General features: G+C 40.5%; 1 protein-coding gene across 1 annotated transcript in view; it reads right to left on the bottom strand.

Moving 5' to 3' along the window:
- SUCLA2 (succinate-CoA ligase ADP-forming subunit beta) overlaps positions 1 to 20,227 on the bottom strand; it is a 42,416-nt gene that overhangs the window by 13,559 nt on the left and 8,630 nt on the right. Inside the window, exons 3-6 of the mRNA XM_074987986.1 lie at positions 8,047 to 8,146; positions 7,656 to 7,818; positions 3,511 to 3,639; positions 2,891 to 3,029 (exon numbers count right to left, since the gene is read on the bottom strand). Of these exons, the coding sequence (XP_074844087.1) occupies positions 2,891 to 3,029; positions 3,511 to 3,639; positions 7,656 to 7,818; positions 8,047 to 8,146 (531 nt within the window). The remainder of the gene's footprint in view (positions 1 to 2,890; positions 3,030 to 3,510; positions 3,640 to 7,655; positions 7,819 to 8,046; positions 8,147 to 20,227) is intronic.

Genomic DNA, 20,227 nt, shown 5'->3' with positions numbered 1-20,227 from the left:
AACAGGCTAAACCTACCACCATGCCCTTTGTATATATGTTTTAAAAAGCCACCTACTTAGGCTTTTGCTTTTAAATTAAATCTATGTGCTTCATAAAGACAGCATGTGCTAAGTCAAAAGAAATGCAGAAAAAGTCCCAGAAGAACATCACCATCTACAGATAATGGACAGACACTGGGGAAAGTCCTAATGGAGGATAACTGACGCCTAGGCCCCATGGAGGGGGAGTGCGGGGGAAGAAGAGATCCAAGCCCCACAAGCCTTTCAGGGGAAAGGAAGTCCAGCTGGGATCTCAGGTCACTAATTCTTCTCCTCCTCCCTCTCCACTGGGGGAAGCAGAAAATGTCACAGAGGTCTCAAAATCAAAGTCACATAGTCTTTGACTTTCATAACCTCTGTGATGTAATTGTATCCTTAACTGTCTACTAAGAAAACTGAGGAAAAGGAGATCCAAGTACACTGGGTCGAAGTTCAAAATATGAACACAGTGTCAGTTAAAGAAGTGACATACATTATCATCTTCATTCTAACACTCGTAAAAAAAGCAGACTGAACTACCCGCACAAAATGTGCAAATCCCAACAGCAAGAATTAAGCGAAGACTAAATACTGAAAATGTTTAAGGAAGAAGGAGAGTTGTACCAATTCCTACATTTCAGCAGATTTCAAAAGACAATACTAACAACAACAAAAAACCCGAACCCTGAGAAGGTACTTCCAACATGCAGCTATATTTTCAACTGACCGTTAGACATACCAGGAGAAATCCAGGTAAATGAGAAAAAGAAAGAAAGAATTGGGTACTTGTACCTTTTCAACTCTAGAATGCTACAAAAAAATTTGTAATTGTAATTTAAACTATATTTCTAAGTGAAGGCAGTACTTTCGTGTAACTTTACTACATACCATGAAACTACATGCAATACCACAAAAAGCTTTGGGTAAAGAAGCCAAGCTATAATTTAAGCTTTGTGTATCTGAATCCAAGCTGTTTGAAAAAGAAAAAAATGCTGAGACTATCAGCTGCTTTTAAAGATAGATATTCTCAATTGCTGCAAAGTCAAAAGGAAGAAAAGAAATTCTCTAAAGAAGAATACTTGTATACACTGACTTTTGGGTTACAGTTTTATTTCAGAGAAAAGAGCTTAAATTAATCCACATTTGCTTGAAAACCGCACTTCTTGGTTATCCTGTAGTCACACAGACAGATTGACTTCTATAGTTGGGAAGGGCAGTTCCAGTCAGGCCAATGAGGCTGTGCGTGAGAGCAGATAAATTCCACACCACCCCAAGACTCACAATTGGAAGGGGAGGGGCAATCACCTTCTTGCTCCTCTCCCGACCAAAACTTCACCCATGTTTGTAGTCTCTTCAAAGTAGGGTTTGTTTCTTAATTTATAACGCAGACTCAAATAAATCCAAAAGAAAATTGTTCCTTTTCTATCTGTGACTGGCATTGAAAGAGCATCAGCTGGCAATACAAAAGTCTGGCAGGTAACAGTTTTAAGTGCTTGACAAACATTTTGCTCTTAACAATACAGTTGGCAAAGAAACATGGTTAAGATGTTACACTTCCTTCAGCATCTAAGATGAGTCAGAAGCCACTCAGTTTTTGGGTGCCAGCTTGAAAAAAGTCTTAGGAGGCCTAATTTTCAGAAAGGGAGAAATTCTGAAAATTGCAAGTTCAAAGTGCTTCAAGTTGGGCACACACAAGTGCTACCACTTCTTAAATCTTGTCCTCAAGAATTCAACATCAAAGTCAAGAGAACTAAGATACATTTATATACAATTATATGGTCCTGGACTCTTTCCAAGAAGAATAGCAATTATTGCACACAATTGAATACATTCTTGTTCTTCTCTCAGGGTGTGTCTACACGGGCACAAATTTTCAAAATGGCCATGTTAATGACCACTTCAAAGATTACTAATGAGGTGCTGAACTGAATATTCAGCACCTCATTAGCATTAGGATGCTTCCGGCCACGGCGCTTCGAATGCGCCGCTTTCAAAAGCGCATGGCTCAGCTCGGCGCGGCTACATGGGGCTCCTTTTCAAAAGGACCCCGCACCTTTCGAAATCCCCTTATTCCGTTAGCTGATCGGAATAAGGGGATTTCAAAAAGGTGCGGGGTCCTTTAGAAAAGGAGCCCCGTGTAGCCGCACCATGCCGCTTTTGAAGCACTGCAGCCAGAAGCATCCTAATGCTAATGAGGCGCTGAACATTCAGTTCAGCGCCTCATTAATAATCTTTGAAATGGCCATTAGCGTGGCCATTTTGAAAATTTGTGCCCGTGTAGACACATCCCCATGGGAAAAAAATACTAATTCTTATAGGACCATATTTCCAAAGCTTTTTATACACCACAAGTGTCAATCTCCAGCTGAATGTTAAACTTTAGATGTCTTTATGCATTACCATGTATGGCAGCATTAGGATACATTTTGTATTAGCAGCCTGGTCCACTGGTTTTGTAGCTCTGAGAATACATCTACAGCACAAACATTTCACATAAACTAGTTAAGTGTCCCCTAAACTACTACTCAAAAACTGATATGAGCATCTCTATATAGAACATTACACAAATATTCCACTCCACATTTGAAATGAAAATAATCCACAAAGCATTAGAGAAAATTGAACCCGTTGTATTTTGCACTGTATTTGCACCATGTAGGTGGCTCACTGACATAGCGCTGAATACTAAGGCAAATATTTAAGTGATGTGATCAATTTTTACTACATTTTTCACAGCATCATGTTAGTACTAAATCATCCTTACTGTATATTGTTGTAGAAACTTTAGCAGAACCCCTGTGGAAGGACACATGCTCTATACAGATTCAAACAGCCCATCTAAAACAAACATTCTATAAAGAAAGTACTTTACCAACTCCTGATGCATCTTCTACCATAGGATTTATTTCTACCATAGTGGCATCATATTTCATAAAGAGATTGTATAGCTTGATCATGTTATCTGCTGCTTCATCCACCAGATTAGGTGGAAATCCCATTTTCTGGGCCAACTGAAAGTACAAAAAAAATTCTAGTAATCAGTTTATAACATTAGGCATTAAAATTGTGAACTATGGTTCAAAGTTAGGGAAGCTCACAGCTTCATATATATTTTATTTTATTTGAACAAAGCTATAACTTATTAAGCTGTAGCTACAGAATTTCACCTGCCTTGCAGGGACGGGCTCCTATGTGTTTAAAAGATTAAAATAAATAAATAAATAAATAAATAAATCAGTTGTGTTGCTCCTACAAGACACAGTGAAATTAAGGCTTTCAGAATACACACTGACCAAATTTAAGCACCCACATCTGGAACTAGACTTCTATTCACTGTAAGCTGAACACTCCTTTAAAATATCTAGTATAAAATTTTTTGGAAGTGTCAGTTTTCTTTAATCAAATTTTATACAGTCTTTTGATCTACTAAGTATATTTACAAAAGCAAAACTCCTTCTAAATATGATTATATGGAAATGTATTCTACAGTACCCCTATAGCTTGTTCCTTTTTGATGCCTTCCACAATATCAATGGGTTCCTTAATTATTGCATCAGGATTCTCTGCAGCAACATCTTCAATGTTAACACCACCATGAGAACTCCCTATCAATACAGGACCCTAAACAAAGAGAAATATTCAGTGTCAGTTTCTTTTATACGATTCACTACATTGTTTCCACAAATATTTCACAGACCCTCTTGTTCTCACTACAGGGGTGGCCACACGACCATAATTTCTCTGCTATTGGCAATCCATTAAATTCGTCTATCTTTTATTCTCTTACTCTTTTCCTTTCATTCAGTACACATATACAAGTCTTATGACATGACAGAAAAAAATTTTCAACTCTAAAACCTTACCTCATGAGGAAGCTTTTCTTAGTTAATGTCACTATTTATACTGTGAGAAGAACATATCATGTTGGCTGAAAATTTAGGACAGAAAAATAGTTACACAATGGTACATCACACCCAGCATATCCTTTCTTCAGCTTACGCTGTCAGTGAACAGAGAACAACCTTCATTTTCTTCATAGTTTGCCACGCTCCAGTCTCTGAAGGTAAATCTAGGTCTGCACAGCCCGTTGTTGCATTCTATTCCTATTCACAGTGGATCAGAAGTCTTGACAACTATAACCACCTCTGAAAACTTGTCACACAGTGTTTTGCTGTTCAGTGACAGGAGTGAAATGAGTTTAGTGGAGTCAATACCTTTCTACAAATGGTGTCAGAAAAGCCACTTTCACAATTAATCCCAACAGAGGCATCAAGAAGGCAATGGGCCTGGACACTGAACAATCACATGCCCCTGGAAGCAGTCCATCCAGTTCAGAATTGAGGCATCTTTGCTCAAGTGAGTTAACCAACGTTCGCTATCACTACACATGCAAGCATTATATGGCATGCACAATGAGAGACTTCCACTTACCGGACCAATAAGTCAGTACTTCCCATGAGTACATTACTAGTGTTTATAAAAGCATACTTGAGAAGTGCAATTACAGATGTATAGAGCATGGTTGTTGCTGATGCATCGGACAAGTGGGAGGAGGGGGGAGGTTTAATAAACACACAACAACTATCATTTGGATACCCTTCTTCCAAAAGAAAAGTTCTAAAACTATTTCTTAATAGTTTGACAATTACATACCGAATGTAACTGCAAACAGAGGAACAAGTGCTTTTGAAAACTATTTCAGGCATAATTACAAATCATGTCATTAGAGCCTAAACATTTATATTAGTTCTGCTTAAGACGTAACAAGCTGCTTTCACCTATAAATATTTTATTTTTGAAGCAAAGCTTGACACTGTTAGAACGCATGCTATACTCTACAGAATTCTCACATTTCGGAGTTTTTTAAATCTTACAAACATAGGACAACACATAGCGTGTTAATTAGGTGCTGAGCATAACCAATTACTCTGAGAATTCTTGTCCAGAAGACAAGAGTCCTCATATTCATAGGCAAAAAACTAATTACCAGTGCAATCCTGTAATAGTTTTGTTTTGTAAGTAATTCACAAAAAGCCCACCTACTTTGTTTAAATCTATCATGGCTGAAACTTATGATAAACATCCTTGTTTGAACAATGTGAAATAAGCTAAAATATAGCCAGTTGTGGTATTTTAATGCCATCTTGTGGCACAAATGAGGTAAACATTTTAGCTACCTCTGTCGTTCTCATACAGAAAGCTCTAGATGTCATGATACAGCAGTTTATAGAGATTTTTAGACATTTGAGATTGAAAGGCTGTACCATTTCCTATGGAAAGGAAGAGGCCACTAGCCCTAAGAAGAGGACCTGGGGAAACAGGAGTAGACAGTACAAGAGACATTTATCACTTACCCTACTATGCATGATTTGCACAGAAATTCTAAATCAAAGAGCAGGTATCATTCCCCAGAAAGATCCCATAACATTGTAAATGAGAGAGTGATCTACAGAATTGACTGAGCCATCCTTCCTGTAGCCTTTCTAGCATTAATGCAACAACCAAGAAAGCTGGCAAAGGCCATCTGCTCCAGATCTGAGCTGTAATGATGTCGTTGTACTTTGTAGGGTATTCTCCCAACAGAAAAAAGCTTAGAAGACGGGCATAACCTGGGATGAGATCAGTTGTGGTGCACAATGCCAACAACTGAACAGTCCCACAGCTTATGCAGGAATCAGCTGCAACCCTACAAATAAATACTCCTGATGTCTATACGTTAGAGGTCATCCACGAGTTCGTTTACCTTGGGTCCACCATCACTGACACCCTGTCGTTGGACACTGAGCTAAATAGGAGGATCAGAAAAGTGGCCACAACTCTGTCCAGACTCAGGAAGAGAGTGTGGAATAACAACAAGCTGTACACTCACACCAAAATGCAAGTCTACAGAGCCTGCATCCTCAGCACCCTCCTTTATGGCAGTGAGACTTGGACCCTGTATGCCCGCCAGGAAAAGAGGCTGAATGTCTTCCACTTGCACTGCCTCAGGCACATCCTTGGAATATCATGGAAGGACAGAATGACCAACACCACCGTCCTCGAGCAAGCTGGAATCCCAGCCATGCACCCCCTCCTCAGGCAGCGTCGGCTCTGCTGGTTTGGGCACGTCCACAGGATGAATGATGGAAGGATTCCAAAAGACATCCTGTATGGTGAGCTAGCCTCTGGCAAAAGACCTCCCGGATGCCCCCAGTTGCGCTACAAAGATGTCTGCAAGAGAGACCTCAGAGAGGTAGACATCGAGCTGGACAACTGGGAAGAACTAGCAGACAACCGTAGCAGATGGAGGCAGGGGTTACACAAGGGCCTTCAGAAGGGCGAGATGAGGATCAGACAGCTAGCAGAGGAGAAGCGAGTGCACAGAAAGCACACTAAGGACTTGCCAGACACCCACCACATCTGCAAGAGATGCAGCAAGGACTGTCACTCTCGTGTGGGTCTTCATAGTCACAGTAGACGCTGTAAATGAAGTTCTCAATTGAAACTATAAAGGGCGCGATCCATAGTCTATGTAGACTGAAGGATGCCTACTACTCCAGGAGGTATCACAGTGGCCTTAATATAAAAAATTAAAGAGTTTTGCTAGAATAAATAAATTCTAATAAATGCTGCAATGGATTATTGCCATTGAATTACAGGCAAACCTTCCTAGACTAGCGTAATTTTAAGTTTAATGCTTATTCATGTTGATAGTGCTTCTAAATTTGATTCAGTCCTCTAAGAGACCGGTAGCCATCTTCTTTCCTGGGGCATTTCTTGGAGAGAAGCCATTATGATTCATTAATCTGTTTTTTTCAAATACCAGATAAGAAATTTATTTTGTGAAATGTGAGTTACTTTACAGAAAAATCAACTAACTCAAGAAAATCTGCTGCAGACATTTCTTCTATAAATTTAAGAATGTGGCGCCTACAGAATCAGTCACAGAGATTACTTCAAAGAATAATTCAGACCTGAACATTTTGAAGCAAACAGGAAGAACGTGAATAGTAAAAACAAGAGAGAAGTGTGTGCAAACATGTAATCATTATATTAAAACTTACTGAATTAAGCTTGGGGATTTCAGGGAGTCCACTGTATTGGAAATGCAAATACTTACATACTACTTTTGGATGGTATGTAACTCCTCTAGGAGGAGGAGGATATGCTAATGTAATTCCTCCAGTTATCAGCAAGTTAAAGGTCAATTCACATACATGTCTAAACAGATACAGGAACTTTTTAAAATCTTGGTCATCTTGTTTTTCTGCACCTCTTTAGACAGCTGTAGTTGCAGGCTTAAAATTTCATTCCCAGAGGATTAAAATTGAGTGTGGTCAAGGAGACAAGAAATTAGATAACTTCTCTATCCCACTGCAATTATGAAATTTCTGCAGGTCAGAAATGTCAGCACCCCAGATATCCAGTTATGCAGCATTCCTTTAATTGCACTGAGCCACAGCAAATTACCTTTGGCATTTCAAACGCTTGAAAAGCAAGCAGTCCAAGGTCATGTTACCAAACAGAAGGTTAAGTTCACATACAACTCTATAAATGAGTTTGAAGTAAAAATATGACCCATGTGAAGAATGGCAGTAATATTATTTTATTTCTAAATATATCAAATTCATTTTATGAGCACTATTTCTATTACTCACTTGAAATGACCTTTCCATAGTTATTGCAAAATAATATTCTCTCCTGGGATATCTGCGCTCACAGATAAATACTTGATTGCATATCCTGCCCTTTTCTCCTGTCTGCTTGGTAAACAGCTTCTTTCCAATCATTTTGGAGGAAATCTCTTTTGCTTCTTCTGGACTAAAATAAGAGAAGCTCACAATGTGACAACAGAAATGATGGAGTACAAAGAGAAGAATCAATTAATTTTAAGAGTTCTATATATTAATCTACAGTAAAAATATGGTCTTACCTAGTTTAGAACTTCTTCAGAGTCTAAAAGGCATTTTAATCAAATTAAAATTCCAAGTCATACAAATGGATTGAAGAAATTCTCAATTTACCTGGCAATTTAGAAATACAACTTACGAAAAAACTATTTTCACTCCGCCTTTGAGGCCACCTTCAAAGGTTCCTTTTCCTCTACCACCAGCTAAAACCTGAGCTTTTACCACAAGGTCCTTTGAACCTAGAATTAAAAAAAAAAAGAAATTTACATATGCCAGAATTTGTAAGTCATGACTCCTAAATTAATTAGTTTTATATGTAGCAGAAAAGGCTCAGGCTATTTTCCGTTTATTTCCCCTCCCACAAGTGGAATCACAGATAACTGAGATAAGATGGCAACATAACTCTCACTTATTTTTACCAATGTTTTCTCTTGACAAGTCAGGCTCACAGCTCAAGAAAGATTCCAAAATCCAGCAAAATCCAGATTGTATTTATAAAATGTATGCCCTGACTTTTGGTTTAATTAGTCACTATTCAAACATTTACATACATAAATCTTCTCTCATATCTCACTATTTACAGCATTAGTCAGTCAATACAGAACTTTTCTAACTATCATTAGCCAGGATTTTTTTGTATGTGCAATAATGAATAGTCACATGCATCCACCTTACACACTATCTTGCCTGTGAGTATACAACAGGCACTCTCTCAAGTTTTCTTCCAAATGAGTAGCGCTTGTGCAAACAACTAAGGCCCCAATCCAGCAGGCCACTTAAATATGTGGCAGAAGTCATGGCCTAAATACATCTAATAGTTTTTGTGAGAAGAACATGAGCTTTTAGACTGTCTAGCTTCTTAATTCAACTTCACTTACATGTTCTAGACTACAGATCTCGGTAGACTATGGAACGTCAATGAGGAGGACTCCTAACTCTCATGCTTCTGCCAGAAGAATCCTTTGATACAGATATAGTTACACTAGCAAAACTGTATTGGCACAAGCACACTTTTACAATTCTAACTTGTTATTCAGAAGATAGGCAACACTAGAAAAATCATACCCGTAAAACAAGCTTTGCTGGTATAAACTGCATCCATACTTAGAGCATTTTGATGACATAGTTTACAAAGTACAGCACTTCTGATGTAGACTCAGCCATCATCTTTGTTAATGTATTTCAAGCAATTCCGCCACCACCACCTCCAGAGAGATGACACAGGTGGTCTTCTCTACACTGTAAATGCTTGGTTTGTACATTTACACTGGCAAACACCTGCAGTGTAGATGCAGCGTTATACTAACAAAATGAGCTTTTCTGCTAGCATAGTAACAATTTCCCAAATGATATATAAAACTATGCTGACAGAAGTGTGTCTCCATTGGAGTTTTGCTGGTATAGCTATGTCGGCTAGGGTGTGTGGTTCCCCACATCCCACCCTTCACCAACACAGCACACCCAACAGGATTTCGTAATCTAAACCTGGTCTTCTGGGGACATGCCCCAGGGATCTTTGTGCTGCCCTATGCGAAGCACATCTATGATCTTTTTTTCCTTTGTGAATCCTGGGAGAATTTTTCTATGCTTTCTGGGCACACAAGATGGTGATGGTAAAATCCCTTGAAAGCAGTGGAGGACTAGGAGCACTCAGATTGAATTACCCTGCCACCATGCAACAAACTGGCCAGGGCAGCTTTTAAAGTTGTGCTAACCTGAGTTTTAGCCTACAACCAAGAGGCCCACAATCAAAGCTGAGTTTGTGTATGATATGTGGGCAAGGCTCAAGTTAGATTATAACTAGGGTATTGCCTTGAGTTAGCAATGCAGTGAAAAGTATTAATAGCCAATCCACCATTTTTTTTAAGATCTATAAACAGCTCTCTTTAAATCTTCCATCACTATCAATCAATAAAATATTTGAAGAGAATTCATGAGTTAAGATGTGCACAGTACATGTAGACATACTATGACCTTTACATCCAACATAATTATCTTCACAAACCCTATTCCATGTTTATAGCTACTGAGGACTGGATGTCATCTAAACTTTGGATGCTCAAACTTCACTTCACCATGCCAGCATTCCGACAACAAAAAAATTATTACATAACCTCAGGAGAGAGACTGAAGCCTAAGACTACCAGAGCCCAAATACTACAGGCGGGAGTGGAAGGGGAAGCAAAGCCAAACCCCACTGTCCTGGGTGGGATGAGCGATAGAGACAAACCACCAGGGCTGCAGCTCCCAGTCAAGGGCATGTAACCCGAGTCCTATCAGCCAAGACCAGTACTCCCTGTAAGGTTAGCACCTGGGCAGCCCCACAGGAGAAATTCAGGTACTGCCCAGCTGATCAGCAGAGTGCCCACAGCCACCATCATGTTCCTCCATTGGCAGTGCACATCTGCACATGCCTCACTGCACACAAACTTTATTCCACCCATGAACGAAAAAGTTAGAAGGAACACGGTCCAGGACTGAAGCCCTCCATCTTCAGCCCGAAGAAGTGAGGTTCAGGCTTCAGCTTTGGCCCTGGGTAGTGCAGCTCAAGTTTCAGTCCTAGACCCCAACAAGTTTAACATCAGTTTAATGTGGAAACCTCATTAAAACAAAGTCCCAATCAATGTTCCCTCTAATCTTTTATATTCATATGCAGTATAATTTTTATGTGCACCAAGGAATGTGTGAATATGCACCATCAGTAGAAACAAAACTCCTAGTTGTGGGTGTGATGCTAATTAGCTGGGCTGCAGCTGAACCTCTCTCCCAAGTGACCACATAAGCACACAGCTTACAGGGAACACTGGTCCCAGCCCACTTTGGGGTCCTAGCTTACGCTGTTCAGGAGAATACAGGGCAGTGCAAAGTGTACTTCTGGGGAACAAGGTTGGGACTGGGTAGATGCAGGTGTCACCGTGAAAGTAATTAGTGGCTAGCTTGGGGTGGGCAAATACTGGCCCATGAGTCAGATCTGGTCCCTGGCAGGCCCCCACCGCTACATTACATGTGGAGGTGCCAGTAATCAGGTAATTGCGGCTCATGCTGGCCATAGATCACTGTTCACAGCCAATGGGAACAGTGGGAAGTGGCGTCCAGGTATGCACAGCTTCCCACTGCTTCCACTGGCTGCAAATAGCAATCCCCAGCCAAAAAAAAGGGGTGATCATGCAATACCTGAGACAGCTCAGGTAAATATAGCAGCAGTGGCCCACCAGGAACTAATCCTAGCAGACAAAGGTGTTCTACGTTAACCCAATCAATGGATCACCAAGATGCAATACTACATATTAACTTCTTGCCTTGAAATGAAAATACAGGCTCAACTCTGAAATAATCAGGCTATTTCTAGACCGTACTATGGCTTTTATGATGTTCAGGAGGTCTGCCTAGTCTAAGTTCATTATGGAATGCAATGTAATGTCGTCTCTTGAAGAGACAGTATATTCCCTAAAGTAAGCCTGAGCAACCCCATTGCCTTTACTGAAATCACACTGGCTTAAAAGAGTGGGAGTAAAGGAAACTGGTCTTGGCAATTAAACTTAACTATTTTGTACATCTATGACACAAAACAGAATTCAGCTTGTTCTTCATAGATCAGTTGGGTTCCACATTGTTATCAGAAGTAAAGTCTTATTTCCTTCTCTAGGTAATAAGCAAATCTGACTCCCAATACACAGGGATATTTTAAAAGTTAGTTTTAATGGAAACTGACATTTTTAAATTGAATTTTCTCTGGCACACCAAGTTTTGGAAACCTTATTTAAACATCCTTCTTAACCTGAAATTCAGAAAATTACTCTGATTGCAACATATGCCATATGCAGAGACTTTAGCAAAAAGTTCTCCTGGTTCATGATTAAGGACTCTAGGTCCTACAATAATACAAATGATGACTCTTCATCCTTTCTTGAAATAATTACACTGGATTTTAATAAGTGGGTATGCAGCATTATGCTCAAAGAACATGAAGCTGCAAAACGGTTTATTAAATAGCTGTTGCTAATCGCATTATTGGGTGAGATTGCCTGTCAACTGACAAGAGACAATGTTTGTTTGGGCAGTAGTTTTAAGTGAGAAAGAGAAATACTGTATAAACATTAAGTCTGAAGATACTAAAAGTGCCAGTAATACAAAACTTTCCCAACTCTTAATTAAAATATTTCCTCTTCTGTAACACTCCTTTTTAATTTTATTACAAATGTGAACAAAAGATGAACTGAATTCTTAAAAACAGCGAAAGATCCTATTGTAATAATCAGATCTATCAGATGTAGTGAACAGTTTCCAAAGTATTGTTGATTTAAAAGGGCGAAAATTTCTGTAATAGATTCCTACTACCACTATTCTCATCAGATGCTGATGTTTATCTGCTTGATCTCCACAGAAGCTATTTTGGGATTTAAAGATTATGTCCTATCTTCAGCACCTTCACAGAATTCACAGAGCCTTATCATCTTAAGGGAAGCAAACAAGTTAAATTCTGTCATCTGAATTGTTTGGAGTCACATCTTGTGGGAGAATTATGTACAGCAGCAAGAAACTAACACAGAGGAAGTACACAGACTACGTCTACACTAGATGTCTGTCCACAGAAGTTACGGTCAGAAGAGATGTTCCAACAAAACTTCTGTCAACAGATCACATCTACACATAAAAGCAGATAGACTTTTTGATCCATTCTGTCTACAAAAGCATCCACACAGCTTTTTTGTTGACAGCCTGTCGACAAAATGCACTGTGTGTGTAGATGCTCTGTGAGTTTTGTTGACAAAACCCATTTTGTCTACAAAACTCTAGTGTAGATGTAGCATTTAGTGTTGTGATAAGAGAACGATCAGGTGACTGGAAGAGGAAGGAAAGTAGCCTGTCTTTCATGATTTTCCGTGTTATTCTAAAAGAGGAATATGTAGCATGTTAATGAAATATATATTTTTTTTTTTACTGAAAGAATGTGTGAACATCAGTGAAGAGGAAATACAAAGGGCCTATCTATGATAAGCCTCAAGCCCCAGGAACAAATCTGGTTATAATTTTTATTCCCTAATCTAGGTAAAAATAGTGCTGTAAATTCTCTGACACTTGTATTTGTGGCATAGATGAGGGATCTCAGGTGTGGGCAGAAAACATACAATTCCACTTGGGGGAAAGGAAAAAAAGCCGACATACTTGAGGAAGTAATTCAGAGCAAGGAAAACTTGCTTTCAGGAATGGTAAAAATATTCTCAAGTGATTATGGCCAGCAAGTAAAACATAAATTTGCAATTTGCTACAGCAGTAAGAGAAGAACAATCCTGTGCTGCACAGAAAGTGACATGTGCAGGAAGGTAGTAATCCTGCATAGCTTTTAAGCAACTCCATGGTAATACTTATTATTGTGGAGATAGACAAAACAAAGCAACAGTTTAAGACAAATGTTAAAGAAAAGTGTTTTGAAAAAAAGGCTAACATACCTATGAGATGCAAATACTATATTAACGGATTATTAGAGATATTTTGCAGTTAACATTCAGTAATCATAGAATGCTAGGACTGGAAGGGACCTTGACAGGTCATCGTGTCCAGCCACCTGCCCTCATGGCGGAACCAAGTACTGTCTAGACCATCCCTGATAGACACTTATCTAGCCTGTTCTTAAATATCTCCAGGAGATGAGATTCCACAACCTCCCTATGCAATTTATTCCTGTGTTTGACCACCCTGACAGTTAAGAACTTTTTTCCTAATGTCCAAACTAAGCCTGCCTTGCTGCAGTTTAAGCCCATTGCTTCTTGTTCTATCCTCAGAGACCAAGAAGAACAAGTTTTCTCCCTCCTCTTTATGACACCCTCTTAGATACCTAAAAACCACTATCATGTCCCCCCTTAATCTTCTTTTTTCCCCAAAATAAACAAGCCCAGTTCTTTCAGCCTTTCTTCATAAGTCATGTTCTCTAGACCTTTGATCATTCTTGTTGCTCTTTTCTGGACCCTCTCCAATTTCTCCACATCCTTCTTGAAATGTGGCATCCAGAACTGGACACAATACTCCAACTGGGGCCTAACCACATTTGCTTTTTTTGCAACAGCATCACACTGTGGACTCATATTTAACTTGTGGTCCACTATAACCCCTAGATCCCTTTCTGCCAGTTGCTTCCCATTCTGTATGTGTGAGACTTATTGTTCCTTCCTAAGTGAAGCACTTTGCATTTGTCTTTATTAAACTTCTTCCTGTTTACTTCAGACCATTTCTCCAATTTGTCCAGATCATTTTGAATTTTGACCCTATCCTCCAAAGCAGTTCTAACCCCTCCTAGCCTATGCCAATATCTAAATCATTGATGAAGATATTGAACAGAACCAGTCCCAATACAGACCCCTGCAGAACCCCACTTGTTATACCTTTCCAGTAGGATTGAGAACATTAATAACTACTCTCCGAGTATGGTTATCCAGCCAGTTTTGCACCCACCCTCTAGAAGCCCCATCTAAGTTGTATTTGCCTAGTTTATTGATAAGAACATCATGTGAGACTGTATCAAATGTCTTTCTAAAATCTAGGTATACCACATCCACCGCTTCTCCCTTATCCCCAAGGCTCGTTATCCTATCAAAGAAAGCTATCAGATTAGTTTGACATGATTTGTTCTTTGCAAGTCCATGCTGGCTGTTCCTTATCAGCTTACCACCTTCCAAGTGTTTGCAGATTGTCAGGATTTTTTAACACCTTTGGACATAATCGTCCCTGTGGGCCAGGGATTACATGCCTTTGGCTGTGTAAAATCAGTGCAGAGACATGAAATCCTAAAGTCTCATAGGCTGCCATTTAGCAGCATTACCTAACAGTCACCAACGGTCATTTTTTGTCAGTTAGCTCCCCCGGTAACCTGAACTCATGAATTATTAATGATCAGGGATTTGAATACAGGCCTCTGATTGGGCGAAAGTCTGGATTTCCAGAACCTTCTACACCCAGGAGGACCTGTTTGAGAACCGCACCTTTGTGGTAATTAGATCATGAATAGGGAGATAGAATCATGAATTATTAATGAGATCAGTGTACATAAGCAGGGCTTGCCTGTCATTCGGCAGCCCTTGGGGACACAGGCAAGGATTCTGTGCCCCTGTACAGGGAGGTGTGGCTGCTGTGGTAGTGTCTACCGAGCCCCCAGGCTAGCCCTCGAGGCGAAGAGCCATCTCAGCCTCGCAGCAGCTGAATCACTCACCTGTGCTGAAATCACCACAGCTCCGCCACAACACTGCGGCGCCAAAGGGCCTAAGCGGCGCCAGTGCTCCCCAGCAGCGCCTTCAGGGAGCAGCTAGTGGCCTCAGAGGGGATGTGGTTGGGTGGCGAACTGGCCTGCCGCAAGGCAGGTACTGCGTACCCAGTAACAGAACCCTGAGGTCACCATCACACCTCCGGCACCGCCATCACACCTCTGGCCCCGCCATTGCCACCATCTTGAGACCTGACTCACCGATTTCGACTCATCTACCGGACGTGACATTCACCACTGGACAAGACATGTAAAACTACCTAGCTATACAGACACTTTAAATACATCAACCTGGGACATCGGGGCCCCCATTGGGGGAGTAGGGGTCGCACCCCTACTGTGGGCTTCCCCGACGGGGGAAGCACAGTACCCGAGGGTTGACCCTCAGGGCCGGGCCTATAAGCCCAGGCTGGGTTCCAACATTTATATAAAGAAAAACAGAAAGCACATTTAACCAATAATCTTTATTGTTAGTATTGTTGTTTACATATATATTTAGATAATAGTTAATATTGTTAGCAATAGAAAAGATAATGGGAAGGTTTAACCCCACTTAACCTCATCCCTATATTACCTTTTCCCAATTATTGCGGGTGTAGGCAGAGCCTCCCGTCTCCGTTTACCTAACGTGATCCAGGGAAGGGCATTTTGCCTCCTGGGATCACATATGTAGTTGGGCCCACAAAAGGAGTTACAGAAGGCCTCCCAAAAAGAGGAACAGCCTTGACTGGCTCCAGGGTCCAACCATTAGGAGCAGGTTAGCACCCTGCCCCCGGTAAGGGGTGAAGCCAGCAACTTCACTCCGCCCTTTACAGGACACGGAAGGGATTTAAATACCCTTACCTATTTATATCTATCCATATTAAATAACCTAACCTACATAGATTTTTGCCTTCCGGTTCAATAAAACTAAAAGAAGAAATAGCATTCGGAAACAATGTATATTGTAAGTCTCTTGCACTAGTCAGTCATTATTATAATTACTGTCTATTTTTCTTCCTGGTATCTAATAAATTGTGTAGTTATTATGTTTCAATCAAGTCCTTGTCCTGGTCTCGTTATCTCGGCCAGCCACTTCCCTCTGGGAGGCTTAAGCAGGGTCTTAAGTGCGCCGGGGTGATGCTCTCCCATCTGTGGGTTGGAGCAGGGATCAGTTTAGGGTCCTGCGATCTGTGAAACAGGAGGTTCAAGGCCTCCTTGTGATGGGCTCATTTTAATATCTTATTTATTCTGACCAAAAGAGCTCGCAACACAGATGATCTCCTTAATTACTTGTTCCATTATCTGTCCTGGCACAAAAGTTAAACTTACCAGTCTGAAGTTTCCTGCACAGTTCTTATTCCCCTTTTTATAGATGGGCCTATATTTGCCTTTTTCCAGTCTTCCAGAATCTCTCCCGTCTCCCATGATTTTCTAAAGATAATAGCTAATGGCTCAGATACCTCCTCCATCAGCTCGAGTATTCTAGGATGCATTTCGACAAGCCCTGGTGACTTGCAGACATCTAACTTTCCTACATGATTTTTAACTTGTTCTTTTATCTTCTAAACCTACCCCCTTCCCACTAGCATTCACTATGTTAGGCATTCCTTCCTCAGACTTCTCAGTGAAGACTGAAACATAGAAGTCATTAAGCATCTCTGCCATTTCCAAGCTTCCTGTTACTGCTTCTCCCTCCTCACTGAGCAATGGGCCTACCCTGTCCTTGGTCTTCCTCTTGCTTTTAAAAGGTATTTATAAAATGCCTTCTTGTTTCTCTTTATGCCTGTAGCTAATTTGAGCTCATTTTGTGCCTTGGCCTTTCTAATCTTGCCCCTGTACTCCTGTGTCGTTTGCCTGTATTCATCCTTCATAATTTGTCCTAGTTTCCATTTTTTAGGATTTCTTTTTTATTTTGAGATCACAGATGATCGACTGGTTAAGCCAAGGCAGTCTTTTGCCATATTTTCTATCTTTCCTACACAGAGGAATAGCTTGCTTTTGGGCCCTTAATAATGTCCCTTTGAAAAAACGCCAACTCTCCTCTGTTGTTTTTCCCCTCAGTCTTGCTTCCCACAGGACCCTACCTACCAGCTCTCTGAGTTTACCTAAGTCCCTTTCCTGAAATCCATTGTCTCTAGTTTGCTGTTATACCTCCTACCCATCCTTAAAATTGTGAACTCTATGATTTCATGATCACTTTGTCCCAAGCTGCCTTCCACTTTCAGATTCTCAATCAGTTCCTCCCTATTTGTTAAAATCAAATCTAGGAACAGCTTCCCTCCGGTAGGGTTTTCAACCTTCTGAAATAAAGAGTTATCTCCAGTGCAGTCCAAGAACTTATTGGATCGTCTGTGTGTCACTGTGTTAGTTTCCGAACATATATCTGGATAGTTGAAGTCCTCCATCACCACCAAATCCTGGGCCCTGGATGATTTTGTTAGTTGTTTAAAAAAAGCCTCATCCACCTCTTCCATCTGGATAGGTGGCCTGTAGTAGACTCTTAGCAGGACATTACCCTTGTTTTTTTACCCCTTTAGCTTAATCTAGAGGCTCTCAACACATCCGTTTCCTATGTCCATGTCCACCTCAGTCCAAGTATGTACATTTTTAACATACAAGGCAACACCTCCTCCCTTTTTCCCCATCTATCCTTCCTGAGCAAGCTGTACCCTTCCACACCAACATTCCAATCATGTGTATTATCCCACAAAGTTTCCGTGATGCCAACAATGTCATAGTTGTATTTATTTATTAGCACTTCCAGTTCTTTCTGCTTATTACCCATACTTCTTGCATTTGTATATAGGCATCTAAGATATTGATTTGATCTTGCCTCCCAGTTTTGCCCTGACCTGCCTTTTTCTCTGCCATTATAGCCCGTGCTCCCTCCCATTTCCGACCCATCTCCCAGATCTCCATCTTCTCTACTTACCCATGGGCTTTGCTTCTCTGTCCCCGTTGAACCTAGTTTAAAGCCCGCCTTACTATGTTAGCCAGTCTGTGTCCAAATAGAAAATAGAAAAACTGAAAAATAGATATATAATAGAAAAACTGAAAAAAATCAGTTCAGTATCTTATGAAACACCCCCACTTTAATAGTGCAACATTTCAGACCTCAATGCCTAAAAATGCATTCAAACCAATAAGTATTTATGGTTGGCCTATGAACCCATGAAAAACTCATTCAATCCATAGCTCCAAAAGGACTTCTTTTAACCAGTACCAGTAAAATTTGAGCTTTACAGGATGAAATTGGATAATGAACTGTGACATTCTATGCCTTAGTGGAGTGCCCTGTAACCTCCCATAACCCTCATTTATATAGCGCTGTGATGCGATCTTGCATATAAACCATGCCATGTAAGGTATCAGAAGAAAGGTTAGGATCAGTGGAAACCCTCTGTTTTATCTAAATACAGTAGAAGTTTAATTACATGGTACCCCTGGAAAATGGATAATATGCCAGTTATTGGAGAGGGGTCACCTGCCCCCAGCAAGACAGCTAGCCCCCTCACAGATGCCAGTTAACAGTGTGTGCCAATTATTCAAATGCTAGACAACAAGGCTTTTACTGTATAGATATCTTTAGTGCACATAAAAGATACGAAATTTTGTTGTATGCTTGTCATAAAAAAGTACTGTAAGTTGAGAATCAGACAGATATTAGCACCCCAAAGACAAAAGCAAGGAAAATAACCAATGCCTGGACGAGATGTCAAACACAATCATCAACAGCCATTGTCCAATTCAGTAACTGATCTGCAAAAGTAAAGCCCTGCAAATCCACAGGTATCAGCAGGTATTCGCATCCACACCTGTCCATGGCTCATTTCTGCCATATAGATGCAGATACAAATTTTATATCTAGACCCCTGCAAATTGGAGGCTATCCGGTTTGCATCCATCAACATGGATGCAGGTATCTGCAAATCATTTTTGCAGCTGAAGATGATGATACAAATTTTGTATCCACGCAGGGGTCTATGCATGAGGTCATACGAGCAGAACTGCTGAACCTTGCCTGGAGACTGAACAATGCCCACCAGACATACCTGGACTTATACTCTCCAATCACATGGGACAGAGGCTATAAAAGCGGATTACAGCAGGTGAATGTTTCTCTTTTCTCCTGCCCCCACCTATGCTGCAAGCAACAAGAACCCTGATGGAGAAGGCTGAACGACAGGTGGACAGAGCTAGGCTTACAAGGATGAAATTTGTATACCACAAATGGCAACATCCATTGGGTGAGAAAAACTTGCTTGATCTAATTGTTGCACAGTCTAATAGGACTGAGTTTAGACGGTGTGCTTGTATTTTATTTCTTTTGATAACTAACGCTTGCCTATCAATTATGCTCACTTAAAATCTTTTATACTGAAACTTGTTTAACTATTTATCTCTACCAGTGAGCTTGCCTGAAATGTTTGGTAGGGTTACTTCCTCAAGTTTGAAATGAGCTGGTGTCTCTCTCACTCTCCACTGAGGAACTGGGGAACAAATGAATAAGTTGCCACAGCTCATCTTGAGCAGTGCAAGACGGTATATTTTTGAGGTATATTGCTGGGGGGGGGGGGGGGGGAATTCAGCTCGAGCCCCTCTCTCTGTGATTCATGAGTGGCTGTGGAAGCATTCATCCAGTCTGACGGGGTGTGGGCCTCCACCTGCCATTGTGCTGAGCTGCACATGGCATTCAACTAATTTCAGAGCAACTTACTTTTAAATAACCAAGCCGTGTCAAACAAGTCTCAGGAAACTAATACAAGACTTACAAAATAAGTTAATTATAAAGTTTGAATTTAAATATGCAGTTTCATATCTCTGGGGAAGATTGAAAGTTTCCTTGTATATGGGGAAGAAATTCAGTGGATACACCTTACTGCTCATCAAAGTAACAGACAGTCTACTCTCTAATACAAGCATTAGAAGACTCACAATATAGAGTGAAGTAGGCCTTACAGTACCAACTGAAACAACCATAACTACAATGGCCTCTGAACCTCACTAGAGTCCTGCTCCTTAGAATGATCCTCCTCCCTTCAAAGACCATTCCCAAAGGGGCAAGAAAGGGGGAAATATACTC

The sequence above is a fragment of the Carettochelys insculpta genome, chromosome 1, assembly GCF_033958435.1.
Source record: "Carettochelys insculpta isolate YL-2023 chromosome 1, ASM3395843v1, whole genome shotgun sequence".
NCBI classification, from domain to species: domain Eukaryota; kingdom Metazoa; phylum Chordata; order Testudines; family Carettochelyidae; genus Carettochelys; species Carettochelys insculpta.
Note: the sequence above shows the minus strand (reverse complement) of the source record. Positions and strands in the feature narration are given on the sequence as shown.